The sequence below is a fragment of the Carcharhinus amblyrhynchos genome, chromosome X (assembly GCF_965287045.1).
Source record: "Carcharhinus amblyrhynchos chromosome X, sCarAmb.v2.hapA, whole genome shotgun sequence".
NCBI classification, from domain to species: Eukaryota; Metazoa; Chordata; class Chondrichthyes; order Carcharhiniformes; family Carcharhinidae; genus Carcharhinus; species Carcharhinus amblyrhynchos.
In genome coordinates, this window is record NC_137359.1 from 11,162,320 (window position 1) to 11,183,857 (window position 21,538).

Consider the following 21,538-nt stretch of genomic DNA (forward strand, 5'->3'; position numbering starts at 1 on the left):
TTGATTGAAACATATAAGATCCTAAGGAGTCTTGACAGGGTGGATGTGGAGAGGAAGTTTCCTCTTGCTGGAAAACCTAAAACCAGGGATCGCTGTTTAAAAATAAGGGGCCTGCCATTTAAAAGAGAGATGAGGAGAAAGATAATTCATGGTTATGAATATTTGGAACTCTTTTCCTCAAAGTGGTGGAAGCGGAGCTCTTGAATATTTTTAAGGCAGAGGTGGATATATTCTTGGTAAGCAAAGGGCTGATAGGTTATTGGGGGTGGGCAGGAAAGAGATTTGAGGTTACTATCAGAGCAGCCACGGCCTTATTAAATTGCAGAGCAGGCTTGAGAGGCTGAATGGCTTACTCCTGCTCCTTGTTTATATGAAAGTACTTGGTGTTTCAAGAAGAGAGGCGAAGCTGGCGAAGACTGCAGGGAGTGTGCTGCATATGAGGAAGGATTTGGTTGTTACCAACCATTGGTGCTGCAGCAGCAGTCACCCTTACCGTGAAAAGGGATGGTGAAAAGGGGATGGTGCAAAGACAGCAAATAATGCAAGTTGCTTGCAGAGGATTGAGAAGTACAGGAAAGGGCTATCAGCAAGAGCCCTAATCCACCTAGTGTGTTATGGAAGCTCTTTTCCTCCCTCCACCTTAGCCAGAGGTAGTGTGTTTGTCAGCTGCAATTCACCAGGTAGATGCTCTGAGTACCCTGCCTGTGGCTGTGAAGCAGGCTGTGGTCATTAATTTGTGTGTTAGGATCCTTTCAGCCTCCAGCTGACAACAAATCTGACATTTCTCAGTTCACTGTCCACTGATGCACCCAAGTGGTGGCAGAGACTCTGTACTCGAGACAAGGTTTGCTGTATTTACTCTAAATAGAGAGAAGGAAGCATAGGACACATAGTTGCCAGGATGGTGGACTTCTCCATGATACTTAGTGTGTATCAGATCAAGTGATGATGTTCTCATTTGTCTCTTTCCCCCGTTGACCAGCTTTACAGACACTTCACCTCAATGCTGAGGTGTGCCAAAACCGCAATGGGCCAGTGTGACATGTTTGCCGACTAATTGTTAGGCCTAAAGTTTAGGACTGAGATCTGAATGTGCACTGGTATGCAACCGTCCCCAGCACATCATGCGGTATATGACCAGTACCTTGGCAGTAGGCATGATGCAGTCCTCCTACTCCAGTCTGCTGTTCCAGTAACCACCATGTCAACCAGGAGGGTGGCTGCTGGGTGATAAAGGATCCCCTGGCTAATGATTCCCCTATGCGACTCAATTGCACAAAGGGTCATAGCATGCAGGAGCAAGGAGGATTTGTTGATCTTGTTAAAGACACTACGGGACAGGAGGATTGCATCCAGTTCTGGGCATCACACTTTAGGAAAGGTGTAAAGGTATTGGAGAGAGTGCAGAAAAGGTTTCCAAAAATGGTTCCAGGAATGAGGAACTTTGGTTATGAAGATGGATTGGACTGACTTCCTTGGAGCAAAGAGGAGATTTGATAGAGGTATTCAAAATCATAAGAGATCTGGACAGAGTAGATAGGGAGAAACTATTCTCATCTGTGAAAAGGTCAATAACAAGAAGGCACAGATTTAAAGTAATTGGCAAAAAGAACACAGAACCTTTTTCATGTACTGAGCAGTTACAGTCTGGAACGCACTGCTTGGAAGTGTGGTAAACTTGGGTTCGGTTGAAGCAATCAGAAGGGAATTAGTCTGTTAACCTGAAAAGGAAGAGTGTGCAGCGCCAAAGGGAAATGACGAGAATAGCAGTAAGTGAGTTGCTTGTTCCTAGAGCAGACATGATGGGCCGAATGGCCACCGCCTGCACTGTAATGAGTCTGTGATTCTAGGTATCACCAATCTCTCATTATAAATTGATAAATCGTCCATGACATGTCTTTGTTCCTCAGAGTATTGCTTCAGAGTAAGATTATTTAGGACATATTTTGGCCTTTAATGTGGTATTCCTTAATTTTTGTAGATTCTTCAGCTGTTTTTTGTGCCTTACAAATTTCATTTCTACTCTTGTTGGTAGAAAATGTGTGGTCGATGGGGTGTATAAGGCTCCTTATCTTCAACAAAAATGTATGCCCTCTTGTTCAAGCCTTTCAACTACCTTTTGTAGTTTGTTGTTTTCCTTGGGTATATTCGATTGTGGCATTGAATCTCATCCAAGTCAACTGAAATGTCTGCACTCGTCGTGGCATCGTGGCTAATTCTTTAGCATTTAGTAAGGTAAACAATAGTTTGTGGTCTGTCTCAATCATGAACTTTATTTAGATCTAAGAAGTAGTCAGTAAACATCTCGCACAGGCTCGTGTAGCTGCTCATGCTTCATTTACAATTAGTGTATCTTTGTTCTCTTTCAGTCAGTGAGATGAGTAGTCTGCGTTTACCATCTCTGAATTCTGAATTATTGCTCCTACACCAATCGATGATGTATCTGCAACAACTAGAGTAGGCCGTTCTAGATCCTAGTGAGCCTATATGCTCAATGGAATGAGTACCTCTTTTATCTTTTCAAATAATATTTGTTTTTCTTTCCAACACCATACTTGATCATGCCTAAGCAATTGTCGGCAATGGTTCATTTACATCAGCCAGATTAGACACAAACTTTCCTAATTAATTGACCATGTCCATAAAGCGCTGAAGCTCCATTATGTTGCGAAGCGGTGGCAAATCTTTGATTACCTTGGTTTTATGAGGATCAGCCCTGATAAAGTGTCCCAGAAATTTATTGGGTGGTTGGAAGAGCTCATATTCATCATGATTAAGAGTTAGTCCTGCTTTTCTCCAAGCATTGCAACACTGCTCTTACTCTTGCATCATGCTCTGGTTTAGTCAACCCATGGATTAGATGGGCAGAAAACCCCACCTAATCCTTCTAAAATGCCCATCATCGACCTCTGGAACAGTCTCTGGCGCTGATGTAATTCCAAAGAGTAGTCAATTAATGCAATGTCTCCCAAATGGTATGATGGATGGAGTCAGTATTTTGGATTTCTTGTCTAAAGGTAACTGCCAAAAAGCACTGCATGCATCTAGATTGGTTAAAAATTGTGCTTTTCACTAGCTTTGCTTATCACAGACACTATTGGTTGGATCTCCCTTTCCACAGCTTTGTTTAACTTTAATTCATTTACAGGGTGTGGGTGCTGCTAGTTAAGCCAGCATTTATTGCCCACCCCTAATTGCCCCTTGAGGAAGTGATGGTGAGCTGCCACCTTGAACCACTGGTGTAGTAGATACACCCACTGTGCTGTTAGAGAGGGAGTTCCAGGATTTTTGATCAGTGACAGTGAAGGAACTTTCCAAGTCAGGATGGTGAGTGACTCAGAAGAGATCTTCTAGGTGGTGGTGTTCCCAGATATCTGCTGCCCTTGTTTTTCTAGGTGGTGGTGGTCGTGGGTTTTAAAGGTGCTGCCTATGGAGCCTTAGTTCTTGTAGATGACGCACACTGCTACTACTGTTTGTCAGTGGTGGAGGGAATGAATGGTAAGTAGACTGTTTTATCCTGGATGCTGTTGAGTTTCTTGTGTTATTGGAGCTGCACTCATCTAGGCAAGTGGGGAGTATTCCATCACATTCCTGACTTGTGCCTTGTAGATGGTAGACAGGCTTTGGGGAGTCGAGAGGTGAGTTACATTCTGCAGGACTCCCAGCCTCTGACCTGCTCTCGTAACCACAGTATTTATGTGGCTAGCTCACTTCAGTTTCTGGTCAAAGATAACCCCCCTAGGGTGTTGATAGTGAGGGATTCAGCGATATAATGCCATTGAAAGGCAAGAGATAATCCTCTCTTGTTGGACATGATCATTGCCTAGCACTTGTGTTACTTCCCACTTCTCAGCCAATCCTGGATATTGTCCAGGTTTTGCTGCATTTGGACATGGGCTGTTTCGGTCTCTGTGGAGTTGTAGATGATGATGAACATTGTGCAGTCATCAGCGGATCTGATGGAAGGAAGGTCATCGGTGAAGCAGCTGAAGATAGTTGGGCCGAGGATGCTGTGCCAGTTACCCAAGTAAAAGGGCTCAGGCACAGTTGGGCAGACTTGGGAACTCCCTTCTGCTTGACTAGCCTGGGACATCAATTCCATTGGGGCATTAGCTTACAGGATTTTCTGGAGTTTGAGTAGAAGCTCCCAATTGTATCTGTCCCTCCTATGAGATAATCTGCCTTATTAATCATTAACTGTATCCTCAGACATTGCAGATGTACCTGAATCAGCGATCAGATTACCGGATCCACCACAGAGAAATTGGAATGTCTACCCTCAGCCCAATTTATCACTAGATAGATGAAGATAAAGAGGGAGAAAGAAAGGGCCAGCCAGAAAGATAAAACCAACATGCAAGGGAAATGATCAAACAATGGGAGATGAGAAGAGAACCCATTACAGGAACATGAATTGCAAGTTCCACATGATATATAGTACAGGACAAGCCCTCATTATTAGTTGTCAATATTCAAATATATAGTAATTTAAAACAAAAGTTCTGGTGATGAATATTTTGATATTTGGGTATTATTGTTTATTATTTGGGTATTGTTTTATTTATTGATATTTGGGTTTATTAATCTCACTGGAAAAACGAGCAGCAATCTGGAACGTGTTTTGTTGACCAAACCACATTCTATTTCCAGGGCAGTTTTTACTGTTTCCAGGTGCTCGTCTCCATATTGAGAATGCCTATCCTTTCACATGCCAGAAGTCTTTACGTAATGCTTTGTATTTTCTGAGAAAGTAATAGGGTCACAGTGCACATTGCAGAGATTTACCATATCTGAATGCCATCTTAAAATTCTACCCTTTTGTAGCCTTCTCTTCACTCAAAGGACATGAAGTAAGACTTTGTTGCAGTTTTGAACATCGTTATCATTTGAACATCCAGGAATTTTAATACCATTTTCTTTTGTGATATTAATATTTGCCAAATGTTATTTTCCCATGTGGATGAGATTACAGCTATTTAACATATAAATAATGGAGACTAACCACACTAGTAAGTGAGTAGAGCATTGTGGTAGTGTGTCTGTTCTGCTTTCATTAAATGTTCAACAGAAAAAACTTCTGTCACTTAATATTTACCACAAGTTGGTTCTGCATTTGATATCAACAATGTGTCAGTCAGCGCTAATGATGTCAGTCAGGTCCAGTCAAGATTTGGTCCAGAAAAAAAATGACAGACATAAAAAGTATTTGGAAATGATCACAAAGCACTTTATATTCATTTGGTTGAAGGAAATATATTTGTACAAACTCATTACTTGCAAAACACTGTGCTTAGTCTCTGTACTGAAAATTATTTATGTGCCTTACATGGTAAAGCAAGGGTTGTGTGTACAATTGTGGGAATTACGTACTAAACTACCAGCCTACAAGTTGAGTTCAAATCACAATAGTTGTGAAATTGAATTAAATAAAATAACCATACAAGCGAAAACCCAACTGACTTACGAATCAATATCTTTCCAGATGGGTAATTAATAATATGTGATAGTGTTTTGCTTGACTCATATTGTTGGCATAGAGATGAGGGATCTTAACTCTGGATAATGACACTGGGTGTTTGAAATGGGGCGGGGGGGGCAAAAATTCTATTCCTCATTGTTAATTTTAATGCTTACAAAAATCACTTTTTTAAAGAAAAAGATTAGTGATAAAAACATGATTTCTGTCATTCTACTTATGGAGCTTTAACTGGTGGTGTGAGGCAGAATTTTATTTAAGTACTCCTTTGATTTTCCCTGTGCAAAAAAGTGTTTGACTGTTTCTATTCTTGGAAAATGCATATAATGAATTGAGACATATTTTTGTCTGGTCAGTGCAAATCGTACATTTCATACTTTTTTATTTGCTCTTGTCCGTGCCACTATGAGCCACTGTGATGCAAACAACTGTATATCATGTTAATAAAAGCAATTCCATTTTTATTTTAGATAAGCAAAATACTGTGGATGCTGGAATCTGAAACAGAAGCAGAAAATGCTGGAAAACCTCAGGTCTGAGCATCTGTGGAGAGAGAATAGAGCTCTGACGAAGGGTCATCCAGACTCAAAACGTTGGCTCTACTCTCTATCCACAAGTACTGTCAGACCTGCTGAGGTTTTCCAGCATTTTCTGTTTCTGTTCCATTTATTTTAAATGGAGTACCAGGCTATTGACCATGAGTACTAAATGAATGTAATCATGTTCTGATAGCTTTAATGAAAATGCTGTTTTAAAAAGGTATGAAATCACTCCCTGATAGATGTTTTGTAGCAACCAGATAATTTATGCTATAATGAAGTTCTTCTTTCTCATTCCAGTTGTGGTTAACTGCCTTTTATTACTAGGTTTTAAAGATATTTCTCATCGTGCTCAGCTATCGATTGTTCACAAGCAAAATGTTAAAGGTGCCTGTGAAAGCAAGGCTTATCAGCTTTTTACTGCTGCACATGAAAACATATTTACGCATTTCTTAAAATGTTTTACATTATTGTTGATGCAATTAAATGTTTCATGTGAACTTAGTATTTCAGAGAAAATCTTACACGTGAACATTTATGCCATTAAAATTCTTCAATCTTTCCAGTTTATCAACTGATTGAGGGAAAGCTTATGAACTGAGTATGAGTGAATTACATGGTATTACTCGGAAAGTGAGGTTCAGATAATCCAACCCGCAAGAGTAAATTTTAACAGTGTATCAATGTCACCTGCCTTTTAAGGTTGACTGTTTGAAGTGAAGAAATTATTCCCTCATCCTGCAGGTTTCCCCTTCTGTTTAGTTTAGTCAGGTTCGGTGATGATCATGATGCTCAGTGTAAAACATTTTTCACTTTCCACTCCACTCCACTCCTAAAGGTGTCAGGTTGTGATTAGGAATAAAAAGTTCTAGCCTGTTCAGTTCATCCATATTCTGATGAGGAATACTATTACTCCCACTCGAAATATTGTTACCTTTTTAAGTAAGATAAAACAAATTGGGTTATTGGCACAATCACAATGATCAATTAGTGGTTTGCATTCTAATTGGTCCCCAGCTTGGGAACATGATTATTAGTACTTGACAATTGCCATGTTTTCAAATCTGTATAGTTATTCCAATTCCGTTATGCATTCATTTTTGGCTCATTAGAAATTGGTCACCAATATTTGTATAGGGACATCTGGAATAACTGGCATTGGAAAATCACTATTACATATTAAAGTGGCCAGAGAACCCTACTATGGAGAAGGAGGCCATTTGGCCCATTGAGACAGCACCGACCACAATCCCACCCAGGTCCTATCCCCATAACCCCATGCATTTACCCTAGTTAGTCCCCCTGACACTAAGGGGCAATTTAGCACGGCCAATCCACCTAATCTGCACATCTTTGGACTGTGGGAGGAAACCGGAACACCCGGAGGAAAACCATGCAGACACCAGGAGAATGTGCAAACTCCGCACAGACAGTAACCCAAGCTGGAAATCAAACCTGGGTCTCTGGTGCTGTGAGGCAGCAGTGCTAACCACTGTGCCACTATGCTGCCCAGCATGCAACTCCTGATCACCACTAACCCTATGGGAGTCCAGAGGAAGAGCCTACCCCAGATTTTATAATGACCATGCAACATTAAGCAGATCACAATTCATATAAAATATTAACTTCTATAGCGCTTTACTTTTGCTAAAACAATTTTTGGTATATTAAAGATCTTGTGTTGCCTGACTAATTATCAGATCAGTGTCACTTGACTTGAACAAAGAAAATTACAACACAGGAACAGGCCCTTTGGCCCTCCAAGCTTCCATCGACCGTGCTGCTTGTCTGACTAAAACCACCTACGCTTCCAAGGACCATACTCCTCTATTCCCATTCTATTCATGTATTTGTCAAGATGCCTCTTAAAATTAGTCCACTTATCTCATCAGGAGCTGATCTGCAATTTCAACCTGAGACCCAAGATGGGGCAAGCTGTGTCAGTTTCCCTTGCAGAATCCAAAACTGGACCAGAAAAGGACCAGTGGGTAAATGTTGAAGTTATATTTCAGGTTTCTCTGTTAGCCAGGTGGAGGAGTTCTCCTCCAGATCTTGTGAGGGACACGTGGGCTTTCCCTTCACTGAGGTGCCCCCCATCCCCCTCCCTCCCCAGACCACCTATGATGATGGTCAGATCTTTCACTCAAGCAACCCACTCCAACCCCAGTTGCTCAAACAGACTTCTTTTGCTTCCAAACCCTTCTGGTAGCCTTTGGACATCCTCATCCCCCAGTAGTTCTACAGATTCATCCTTCTCTGCTACTGATGGCCAAGGACCCTTCACATGTCTTTTCCACTTATCAATATTGCTCTGCAAAAAATAAAATACAGATGTGTGAACAATAGCAGGCATTTCTGATATTTGCAAATAGATAAATTGCTTTCATATACTTGATTATGAATCTCATTGATAGAAGTAGAAAATCTAATTAAACAACTTAATATTATTGCAAAGTTATGTTGCTGTGCATTAGCCCAGTTCTTCCACATTTTTTTTTCCCAAGTCCCCCCTCCATTTTGTATAATCATCCAAAACTTTAGCCACTGTTTGGAAACTGTTAATTTCAATATCAAGAGCTGCATGGATGAAAATCCCATTTTGTTTCACACAGAATCGGAGCTTCTTATTTTAAAAAAAACCTATTCATAGATTACATGCTGCCACTACTTAACGTATTGAAAAATGTAAAATTAAGTTTGTTGCACTACAAAGAAAAAGGAATGAGACACTTAATAGCTTGATTAGTATCACAATTATTGACCGTTTATAACATTCCTGAAAGTTTACTGTTTAAAAATTTGTTCTCAGTCATTTTCTAATTTTCACTTAAAAGGTTACAATATGATTTAAACCATTCATGATTAGTGATTACATCCCAGTGAGACATCACTTTTACATTTGGAAACCACCAAATAAACCTTTCTTGCTTTCATTGCAGTTTCATGGACAGGGAGGTGGCACTGTTGGGAGAAATGGATAAAGTCAAAGCAGCAGCGTGTAAGTGTCTAACCGTTTTACAGTCTAGAATAGGATCCCATTTTAGGAGTTATTGCTATGGCAGTTCGTGGAGTGCTCAGTTATGTTTATAGTCTATTAAACTCCATCAAGGTCTTTCATTAGCACTGCAATGAAGTTACTGTGAAAATCCTCTAGTCACCACACTTCAGCGCCTGTTCAGGTTCACTGAGGGAGAATTTAGCATGGCCAATGCACCTAACCAGCACATCTTTCAAACTGTCAGAGGAAACCCAATCAGGCACAGGAAGAATGTGCAGACTTTACACAGACAGCAACCCAAGCCAGGAATTGAACCCAGGGCCCCGGGCTCTGTGGAGACAGCAGTGCTAACCGCTATGCCACCGTGCTGCAGTAGTGCCACATTTGTAATGATAAATGGTGGATAGAAATTTTGCTGATAAAACAGGGCAAATGGTAGGACTTTGAAGAGTGCAGTTGAACAGGGGAATCTGGAAATACAGGTACAGAATTCCCTAAAAGTGACATCACAGGTGGATAGGGTCATAAAGAGTGCTTTTGTACATTGGCCTTGATAAATCAGAGTATCGAGTATAAAAGTTGGAGTGTTATGGTAAGGTTATATAAGGCATTGGTGAGGCCAAATTTAGAGTATTGTGTACAGTTTTGGTCACCTAGTTACAGGAAGGATGTAAATAAGGTTGAAAGAGTGCAGAAAAGGTTCACAAGGATGTTGCCGGGACTTGAGAAGCTGAGTTACGGAGAGAGATTGAATAGGTTAGGACTTTATTCCCTGGAGCGTAGAAGAATGAGGGGAGATTTGATAGAGGTGTATAAGATTTTGATGGGTATTGATAGAGTGAATGCAAGCAGGCTTTTTCCACTGAGGCTAGGGGAGAAAAAAAACCAGAGGGCATGGGTTAAGGGTGAAAGGAGAAAAGTTTAAAGGGAATATTGGGGGGGTGGGGGGGAGCGGAGTGTGTAATGAGCTGCCGGATAAAGTGGTAAATGCGGGGTCACTTTTTAACATTTAAGAAAATCTTGGACGGGTTCATGGATGAGAGGGGTGTGGAGGGATATGGTCCAAGTGCAGGTCAGTGGGACTAGGCCAAAAAATGGTTCAGCACAGACAAGAAGGGCCAAAAGGCCTGTTTTCGAGCTGTAATTTTCTATGGTTCGAAAACAAAGATGGATGATATTGTAAACTGTGTTGATGGAAGTGGAAAGTTACAAAAAATACATTGACAGGTTAAGTAAACGAGCAAAACTGTGGCAAATGGATTTCAATGTAGGCACATGTAAAGTCTTCCACCTTGGACCTCAAAAAGATAGAACAAGGTACTTTCTAATTAGTGAAAAGCTAGAAATAGTGGAGGTCCAAAAAGTTGGGGGGCGGAAGAGAAAAGAAGGCTGAGGACTGACCACGTAGAGGAGTTTAAAATTCTGAAAGGTTTTGATGGAGTGGATACAGAGAGAATGTTTCCTGTTGTGGAGAGGAGCATCGATTTAAAAAATAGTCATCCATAGATAGATATCCATAACAGAATTCAGAAGAAACTTCTTCACCCAGAGAGTGGTGAGAATGAGGAATTTGCAACCACAGAAAGTGGTTGAAGTGATTTGTATAGATATATTTAAGGGGGGGCAGGTGGGGAATAGACCAGTGGTGGGTTCTGAATGCGGCCCCATGAGACATTTGTTGACCGTTGCCCCATTGCACTGATTTCCATCCGTGTAGTTTTTTTTTCCTACCAGTGTAACTGAAGTGATTCACATGTAAAGCAAGGGCAAGTGAAGTGAGGTGTGTGCTGATTACACACAACATTGAATGTGAGAGCTGTGCGCTCCCTTTGTTCCCAAAGTGTCAATATTTCTTTTCTTTTTACCATTTGAAGTTGATATTTCTATTAATATATGAATGATGAAGCATTTCCCATTACTCTGAAATATTTGGCGTGTATTAAATGTGTTTAATTTTATTCATGGGGACATGGTTTGTGAACAAGCCTGATTTCAATCTTGTGATCCACTGAAATGAAGGAGGGCCACTCATGCAGCCCATTCACTAGCCTAGGTTGCTGGAATAGAGGGTTACGATGGTAGAATTAGATGAGAGAAAAATGGGAGAAGACGCGAGTAGAACAGAAATGCCAGCATGGACTGGTTAGGCTGAATGGCCCATTTCTTATGTTACCATGTAATCTTAGGTATGTATGAATCCCAGTCTCACCAGAGTGATTGGCAATGAATTGTACTTAATGACAGACTCTGGGTTCTTGGCAAGGCCACCAGATGATGCGTTTATCTCAAAACATCCTGCATCCAGATAAAACTGCTAAATTAGGTTACAGGTAAATTAGTTTCAAGTTTCTGAAGAAGGCTTAAATTAAGCTTTCAAAGAAGCTTAAACTACTAATTTATTGAAACCCACGGGGTGAAAACAGGCTGACCTCTTGAGATTATATACCGGGCATCAGAGGGTAACCCGAGCACCTCTGCATTTTTAGTTGATTTTAAAAACACATTTGTTCATTCATATTTCGATGCCAAATTAAAGCACGTTCATCTTCAGTGTAAAGTTTTCTGAATCACTCCCTTTGAATTTATATGGTAAATTGTCAAATCAGTGCAAACATAGTAGCTTGTTGTCTTTGATGCAATGAATATGGATCCAAATTGCTTGCGTAAGTGTTGAGCCTCTAGCACTGATCTTTAAAAGAAACCATCCAAATAATTAAAAGCTTTATGTCTGACATGCATTATAAGAACATAAGAAATAGGAGCAGGAGTAGGCCATCTAGCCCTTCGAGCCTGCCCCGCCATTCAATAAGACCATGGCTGATCTGAAGTGGATCAGTTCCACTTTCCCGCTTTCTCCCCATAACCCTTAATTCCCCTGTCTATCAGAAACCTATCTACCCATGACTTAAATATATTTAGTGAGGTAGCCTCCACCACTTCAACGGGCAGAGAATTCCAGAGATTCACCATCCTTTGAATGAAGAAGTTCCTCCTCAACTCCGATCTAAACTGCCCCCCCCTTATCTTGAGACTGTGTCCTCTCGTCCTGCTATCCTTTCTAAGATAATGAAAGGGATGGATAGGGTAGAGGTAAAGAATCTCTCTACCTCTACCCTATCCATCCCTTTCATTATCTTATACGTCTCTATAAGATCCCCCTTCATCCTTCTAAACTCCGAGTACAGACCTAGTCTATTTAGTCTCTCTTCATAGTCCAACCCCCTCATCTCCGGTATCAGCCTAGTGAACCTCCTCTGCACTCCCTCCAAGGCCAATATATCCTTCTGCAAGTGCGGTGACCAAAACTGCACACAGTACTCCAGCTGCGTCCTTACCAGTACCCTGTACAATTGCAGCAAGACCTCCTGCTTTTATATTCTATCCCCCTCACTATAAAGGCCAACATTCCATTCGCCTTCTTGATCACCTGCAGACTGGGCTTTTGCGACTCGTGCACAAGGACCCCCCGGTCCTTCTGCACCGTAGCATGCTGCAGCTTTTCGCCTTTTAAATAATAATCCCTCCTACTATTATTTCTGCCAAAGTGGATAACCTCACACTTGCTAACATTATACTCCATCTGCCAGGTCCTCGCCCACTCGCTCAGCCTATCCAGATCTCTCTGCAGACTTTCCGCACCCTCCATGCAATTTGCTTTACCACTCATCTTCGTGTCATCAGCAAATTTCGTCACCCTACACTCAGCCTCCTCCTCCAGATCATCTATATAAATGGTAAATAGTTGAGGCCCCAGCACTGATCCCTGCGGCACTCCACTAGTCACCAACCGCCAACCAGAATAGCACCCATTGATACCAACTCTCTGCTTCCTATTAGACAGCCAATCCTCTATCCACGCTAACACCTTACCCCCAACTGAGCACACCCTAACCTTCTGTAGCAACCTTTTATGAGGCACCTTATCAAACGCCTTTTGGAAATCTAAAAACACCACATCCACTGGTTCCCCTCTGTCTACCGCACTAGTCACATCCTCGTAGAAATCCATCATAGAAATTATACCTCAAAGGGTTTATCCATGCTCTGTGGAGCAAAAATTCATTATTAGCACAAATACCACTATCTGTGATGTTAACTATGCTAATTGTTATCTAAACAATTAGATATTTAAACAATTAAGCAAAATATAACTGAAGCTACCCATAATTGTAATAAATAACTTCTATAATTGTCTCCTTATTGGCTACATGAACATAGGCCTAGTTTGACTTCCTTCCTGATTATTTTGGGTCTTGCAATTTTTGTTGCTCCTTGCCTTGCTATTTGTAATCCATCTTGCATGGTGAATTCTGGATTTTATTTTCATAATTGTTTTTTTTTAAAAAAATGAATAATTTTTAATATTGCAGTCAATGCAGCTATTCACATGAGCTTGAGTAGCTGTGACATTTCAACTACAATTTTAGTTAGTTCTCACAGCCTGGTTCTGTAACTTTCAATACAGCAATTGCTGAGAAGAATAATTTATTTTAAATTGACAAAAAGCTGAAAGAGCAAGGAATGCTGACCATGGTTTTCTTCTAAAGCGGCAAAACATATTGTCTTGCTTTGGAAATTATTCTTCTAACTGTTCTATTCGTTGAAATGCTAGGTGTGGAATTTATATTAAAGAAAAAGCTTTCAATTGAAGTACAATAATTTGTTTCATTGAGGGGATATTATAGATCCCCTCACTCCTGCTAAAAACTTCCATCTTCAGACTTAATAATAAATACATTTCTAACTATAGAAACAAGTTTATCCAATGTAATTTGCAGTCTGCTGCTTCCATAGCATGACTGTCAGAACAGCCTGTCATGCCTTATTGGTGGGTAATGGAACATGCTGCTGTAATCTGTTTTTTATTGATTTAAAAATTCAATTGCTTTTGGTTTTCATAGAATCCCTTCAGTGCAGAAGGAGGCCATTTGGCCCATCGAATCTGCACCAACAACAGGCCCTAACCCCACGTATTTACCCTGCTGATCCCCCTGACACTAAGGGACAATTTACCTTGACCAATCAACCTAACCCGCACATCTTTAGACTCCTCTGACCAAGAGACCAGATAGGTGAATAACCACCTCTCTAGAATCAGCTAGTGCCCCAATGAACTGCTTGCTAGGAAGTCTTCAGTAGATGTTTATCCTAGATTTAATTGATATCTGTGAAGAGTTCAACTGAATACATATTACACAGGTTGACTAGTTTTTGAGGCTGACGCACACCCATAGCCAAATTAAGAAACTCTTATACAAAAAGCAAGTTTATATAATAGTTAACTTCTGACCTGTTTTGTGAAGAAATGTTTTACTTTCTGCAAATGAACAGATCTGGCAAATTGGAATTTTAGTTCAAACCGAATTGTGTGTTAATAGTTTTTTTCAGAATTGACTATTCATAAGTGTATGGCTGTACTGAATGATATCCTATTGCTTTCACATGCTTTTCAGTGGATATCCTGGACAGTCGCCAGAAGAAAGCTGAAGCATTGAAGAGAATGACGGACAATGCAGTCCGCATGTCTGAGGAACAGCTAGTGGAGCTGAGAGCAGATATTAAGGTAAAATTGTTGCAGTTGAAACATTGTGAAAGTATGGAGCACCTTTTAAAAGCGTGGTTTGACTGTTCCTTAAGTGTTTATTATCATCTTTAGCCCTTAGATTTATCAAACTTTAATCAGTGACCACTTGTAACATTTACAGCTTGGCTTGAGATCCTAAAAACCAATTGCTTCTGGATGCAGCAGAAGAACTGCCCAGATTTGTTACCTTTCCAACATTTGAACTCCATTTGTAAAGTAATTTCCATTTAGAACGAGGAAAGCAGTGTTCCTTATCAGCTGCAGTAATGCCTGTAACTTGGGTGAATATCTTGCAGCAAGCCATCTTCAACATTTCTTGCATAACAATTTGTGGAAGAATATTGAATGTTTGTGCTGAATATCCACCCTGATAGAGAAATTCACCTGTGGTTTAGGTTTTGTCATGCTAATCGTTTACTGGGTTTTTGTTTTGTTCTTGTTTCTACCTTTTCTTCTTTCCACCCTCCAGTGTTAAATCTTTATTTGCCATTCCTTGGTTCAGCAAGCATGTACACTTTCAAATGCTATTTGCTCTGTCCAGCCCTTTTACTTGGGAGGGGAATTTTCCTCACTTGAGGGGCTGATAGATTAAAAATAGACTAAGTAATTAAAACCAACAGGGTGTGAATGGGTGAGTTTGAGTGGGTGTGTTTGTACGTGTCAGTGTGTGTTGGTGAGAGTGAGTGGGAAAAATCTGACATTGGGCATATATCAGCTTCTCACTCACTCCCACACAATCACTTAATGTCATGCACTAATCCACAGACAGGCACGCTCTGCTCCCTCCACGCATGCATGAGAAGTCCTTGGCAGGTCAGATAAAAAAAACCCCAAGGCTTTTTATGATGTGAGAAATAAAAGAATGACCAGGGTGAGGTTAGGGCCAGTCAAGGATAGTAGTGGGAACTTGTGCATGGAGTCAGAAGAGATAGGTGAGGCAATGAAGAAATACTTTTCTTCAGTGTTCACTGAGGGGCCATGTTTTTGAGGATGAGTGTGTGATACAGGCTGATAGGATGGAGGTGGTCGATGTTCTGAGGGAAGATGTATTAGCAATTTTGGAAAACCTGAGGGTGGATAAGTCTTCTGGGCCAGATGGAATACATCCTAGGATACTTTGGGAGGCAAGGGATGAGATTGCAGAGCCTTTAGCTTTGATCTTTGGGTCTTCACTGTCCACGGGGATTGTGCCAGAGGACTGGAGAGTGGTGAATGTTATTCCTCTCTTCAAGAAAGGAAATAGGAATGACCCTGGTAATAATAGGCCAGTTAGTCTTACTTCGGTGGTCGGTAAGTTAATGTAAAGGGTCCTGAGAGACAGCATTTATGACCATTTGGAAAGATGCAGTTTATCCGGGATAGTCAGCACGGTTTCGTGAGGGGCAAGTCCTGCCTGTCAAATTTGATTGAATTCTTTGAGGAGGTAACTAAGTGTGTAGGTGAAGGTAGAGCAGTTGATGCCGTATACATGGACTTTAATAAGGCGTTTGATAAGGTTCCCCATGGTAGGCTCATGAAGAAAGTAAGGAGGTGTGGGATAGAAGGAAATTTGGTCGATTGGATAAGTAAGTGGCTGCCTCATAGAAGACAGAGGGTGGTGGTAGAAGGAAAATTTTCAGACTGGAGGCCAGTTACCAGCGGTGTACCACAGGGGTCAGTGCTGGGTCCTCTGCTATTTGTGATTTTTATCAATGACTTGGAAGAGGGGGCTGAAGGGTGGGTTAGTAAATTTGCTGATGACACTAAGATTGGAGTAGTGGATGAGGTGGAGGGCTCTTGTAGGCTGAAAAGAGACACTGATAGCATGCAGAGCTGGGCCAAAAAGTGACAGATGGAGTTTAACCCTGATAAGTGCGAGGTGATTCATTTTGGTAGGACAAACTTGAATGCGGATTACAGAGTCAACGGCAGGGTTCTGAGGAATGTGGAGGAACAGAGAGATCTTGGGGTTCATATCCACAGATCTCTGAAGGTTGCCACTCAAGTGGACAGAGCCGTGAAGAAGGCTTATTGCGTGTTAGCGTTTATTAACAGGGGGTTTGAGTTTAAGAGCCTGGGGTTATGCTGCAACTATACCGGACGTTGGTGAGACCACATTTGGAATATTGTGTTCAGTTCTGGTCACCTCACTATAAGAAGGATGTGGAAGCATTGGAGAGTGCGCAGAGGAGATTTACCAGGATGCTGCCTGGTTTGGAGGGTAGGTCTTATGAGGAAAGGTTGAGGGAGCTGGGGCTTTTCTCTTTAGAGCGGAGGAGGATGAGAGGCGACTTAATAGAGGTTTATAAGAATGATGAGCGGGATAGATAAGAGTGGACGTGTAGAGACTATTTCCTCGGGTGGATGTAGCTGTTACCAGGGGGCATAACTATAAAGTTCATGGTGGGAGACATAGGAGGGATGTCTGAGGTAGATTCTTTACTCAGAGTGGTTGGGGTGTGGAATAGACTGCCTGCTGTGATACTGGAGTTGGACACTTCAGGAACTTTCAAGGGGTTATTGGATAGGCACATGGAGCACACCAGAATTGTAGGGAATGGGATAGCTTGATCTTGGGATTGGACATGGCTCAGCACATCGAGGGCCAAAGGGCCTGTACTGTTCTACGTTCACGCACACAGCGCCACACACGCATCTAACCAGCATGTCTTTCAGACTGTGGGAGGAAACCCACACCGACACAGGGAGAACATGCAGACTCCGCACAGACAGTGACCCAAGCCGGGAATCAAACCCAGGTCCCTGGTGCTGTGAGGCAGCAGTGCTAACCACCGTGCCGCCCCTCTACTTCTCTCACACAGGCCCACACACCGGCAGCTGGCTCCAGTGCCCACTCCTCCCAGGTTCCCAGGCCTCCCACTCACCCAGATTCATGGCAGCTCCAACCCACCTATTCCCATTGAACTTACTTTCCTGCTGTAAGCTCCCTGACCGTAAACAGATATTAAAATTTACATAGCAAGTGATGGTGTTTTGCTCATCCAATCACAGGTTGGTTGCACCCTACATTGCTTGAGCCTATTAGCAGGCGATGCATGGAGAAACCAGCCTGTGATTGGCTGAGCGGATAGAGTGTTTTTTTAAATTATTCTTGAAAAGTTTTGAATTTGTACTGTCATGTTTGGAGGATGTGGCAAGCCACTTTTTTAAAAAAAAAAATTCCTGGTGGGCCATTTCTTGGACAAGCCTGCAATATTACATTGAAAACAAAATCACATCTTTTCTGGCAATTAGCTCCCTGTGTGAGGAATTACAAATGTAAATTCCTATCCTGTTGTTTCATTTGTTTTTAAACCCTGTTTATTTACTTCTATGTCAAGCAACAAGTAGTGACTTTCACTTCTGGAAGTTGAAATTTGATTCAAAATGTTGATACACAAGTATGATCACTTGATGTTGGATTGATTGGTATTTTTTTCTGGTTTACTCTGTGGTAGATTTTTCCAGTTAATTGACTTCTTCCATCAAATGTGCACACTGGGGAAGCCATTCCCATGCAACCTTGTAGAAAGCATGCACTTGTTAGTCCAAAATTTCATTTTCATAGTATTTCAAGATTGATCTGAACTTTAGAACTGTCCCTTTCACATATTTCTATCTGTATAATGCAACCTTGCTTCAGTGGTAGCACTCACTTCCAAGCAAAGGTGATGAACTCCAACCCTATTCTCGCACTTCAGCACAGAATATAGATGGATGTTTCACTGCAGTATTGAGAATACTGCAGTGAGATAGTATCCTTCAGATGACCTGCCTGTCAGTTCAAGTGAACATTAAGAGATTCAGTGGCACTTTTTGAAGAGTAGCAAGTGTTTTGCTGACAACCAAAACTATTCAGCTATTTTTTTTTTCATTGCTGTTTGCGGGACCTTGCTGTGCGCAAAATAGCTGCTGCATTTGTCTACATGGCAACTGTGACTATTCTTCAAAGGACTTCATTATCTGCAAAGCACTAAGTTGTTGTGAAAAGCATGATAAAGCACTGTATAAATGCAAATTCTTGAAAGTAAAAACTGTCATTTTTGACCTTGATAAATTGTGCTTTAATTTTATTCATCATGAGATGTGGGCATTGCTGGCATGGCCAGCATTTATTGCCAATCCCTAATTGTCCTTGATAATGTGGTGGTGAGCTGCCTTCTTGAACCATGGAAGTGTGTGTGATGAAGGTGCTCTCAGCACTGATAAGAGTTCCAGAATTTTGCAGCAGTGAAAATGAAGGACTTCTGGATGGTGGTTAGGCTCTGGGGAGTTCACCTCGGAATACCCAGCCTCTGATCTGCTCATGTAGCCACAATATTCATATGGCTAGTCCAGTTTGGCTTCCAGTCAGTGGTGCTGCTGAGGATGTTAATAGTGTGGGATTCAATGATAGCAATGTCATTGAATGTCAAGAAGAGATTATTTTAAACTCTTGTTGGAGATGATCAACACCTGGCACTTGTGTGATGCAAATATTGCTTGCCATTTTTCAACCCCAGCCTAAATGTTGTCCACTTTTATGCTGCATGGAACTGAACACTGCAATCATCAGGAAACACCCCACTTTCAACCTTTATATGACCTTCCCTCCATTATATGAAGTAGCTGAAGATAGCCGAGGAGACTACCCTGAGGGAGTCCCTGTCTTGCTGGCCTGGGGCTGAGATGATTGGCCTTCAACAATCACAACCAGAATGGTTCCAGAGATGTTGGATGTGGATAGATTGGAGAAACTGGGTCGTTCTCATAGAAGAGAAGGTTGAGAGGAGATTTGATCGAGATGTTCAAAATCATGGGGAGTCTGGACAGAGGGGGAAAAACTGTTCCCACCAGCAAAAGGTTCAAGAACCAGTGGACACCAACATGGTGTGGTTGACAAAAGAAGCAACAGCGACCTGAGGAAACTATTTTTTACACAGCAGATCTGGAATGCACTGCCTGAGCATGGTGGAGATGGATCAAAATGTGGCTTTTGAAAGGGAATTAAATAATTATCCGAAGAGAAGATTTGCAAGGGGGTGTAACTTGCTGAGTTGCGCTCACAAGGGCTGGCACAGAAACAGTGGGCTGAATGGCTTCCTTCTGTGTTGTAAATATTCTATGATCTTCTTTTTGTATGACGTATGACTGTAATCAGTGGAGAGTTTTCTCTGTGATTCCCATTGGTTTTAATTTTGTCAAGTCTTCATGATGGTATCACCTCACCCCTGGAATTCAGCTTTGTAGTCTGGAGCCAGCTGGGCCCAGCTCAGCATCAGTGAGCAGGTTGTTGGTAAGTGCCACTTGGTAGCACTGTTGATGACTTCTATAGAATCCCTACAGTGCAGAAGGAGACCATTCAGCCCATTGAGTCTGCACCAACCACAATCCCACCCAGGCCCTATTCCTGTAACCCCATACATTTACCCTAGCTAATCCCCCTGACACTGAAGGGCAATTTAGTGTGGCCAATCCACCTAACCCGCACATCTTTGGACTGTGGTAGGAAACCCACACAGAGACAGGGAGAATGTGCAGACTCCACACAAACAGTGACCCAAGTCAGATACTGAACCTGGGTCCCTGGTGCTGTGAGGCAGCAGTGCTAACCACTGTGTCACAAGAAGGCTTACATTCACACCGCAATGAAGTTACTGCGAAAATCCCCTAGTCGCCACACTCTGGCGCCTGTTTGGGTAAACTGAGGGAGAATTTACCATGGCCAATGCACCTAACTAGCACGGCTTTTGGACTGTGGGAGTAAACCTATGCACCCAGAGGAAACCCACACAGACGTGGGGCGAACGTGCAGACTCCATACAGACTGAGTTTTTTGATGGGACGTTAATTGGCCAAATTGGGTTTGTTCTTTTTTTTGCAGCAGGACATATATGGGCAATTTTCCAGTTTGTTGGTTGGATGCCTGTACTGGAACAGGTTGGATAGAGATACTTGCAGCCCAAGCCTTCAGTAGCACAGCCTGGATGTTGTCAGGAATCGCAGCCTTTGCTCTGTCCAATGATTTTGTCCATTTGCTGATGCCTCGTGAGAATGGGGATATTTGTGGAGCCACCTCCTCCACATTACAGACCTCCATTCTGCTAATCTTAACACAGAGTTCGCCTTTTCTTCTACTGTCACCATTTTCAATCAGTTTCTACAATGGAGATAAAGCTTTCAAAAAAAAAAATCATTAAAAAAATGTTGAATTAAGTTGCACAAGAACTTTCTAAAACACCGTGTATCGGCCAGACTAGGTCAGGATGAAAGATTTTCTTTCCTGAAAGGACATTTATGAACCAGATTTTTTAATGATAATTTGGTAGTTCCATGATCACCAGTACTGATTCTGGCTTTTCATTTATTTAAGTGAATTTAAATTTCCCAGTTCCTGCGGTGGGATTTGAACTCCTGATTGGGCTGAGGCGGGGGGGGGGGCGGTGGTTGGTGGGGCTGGAGGGCAGCACTGCAAGGGTCCCAGGCAAACAAGAGGTTGACAGTTTGGGGCCACTGCGCATGGGCAGAGCTGTGGTGCTGTCAGACTCCAGTGCTAATAGACCCCCCCCCCCGCCCCCTGCTGCCAGTTTTTAATGAGATTCGCAACTGAGACCTCTGTGGTGCACAGAGTGCGGAGCTTCAGGTGAAAAGCTGAACTAACAGAACAGTTCTCCCACCAATTCAGCACTTTTGGGAGAATTGCAGCTGTTAATTCTGTTTCCCTCCACAGGTACCACCTGACCTGTTGAGTATTTTCACCATTTTCTGTTTTTATTACTGGATCAAGAGTCCAGGCCTCTGGATTCCTGGTTCAGTAACAGAGAAAGTCACTGCTGAGGAATTAATATCTTTCCACATTTTCTAAATCAGCTACTTCATTTACAGTGTTAGCACAAGTGAGGTCCATCTCCTCTGCCTCAACAATCTCCCTTAGTCCTAATCTTAGATGACTATTGCCTGTCCTCAAGTGAACCATTTTTATG

General features: G+C 41.9%; 1 protein-coding gene across 1 annotated transcript in view; it reads left to right on the forward strand.

Moving 5' to 3' along the window:
• LOC145361941 (spermatogenesis-associated serine-rich protein 2-like) overlaps positions 1-21,538 on the forward strand; it is a 111,076-nt gene that overhangs the window by 82,780 nt on the left and 6,758 nt on the right. Inside the window, exons 9-10 of the mRNA XM_080217929.1 lie at positions 8,955-9,013; positions 14,467-14,576. Of these exons, the coding sequence (XP_080074055.1) occupies positions 8,955-9,013; positions 14,467-14,576 (169 nt within the window). The remainder of the gene's footprint in view (positions 1-8,954; positions 9,014-14,466; positions 14,577-21,538) is intronic.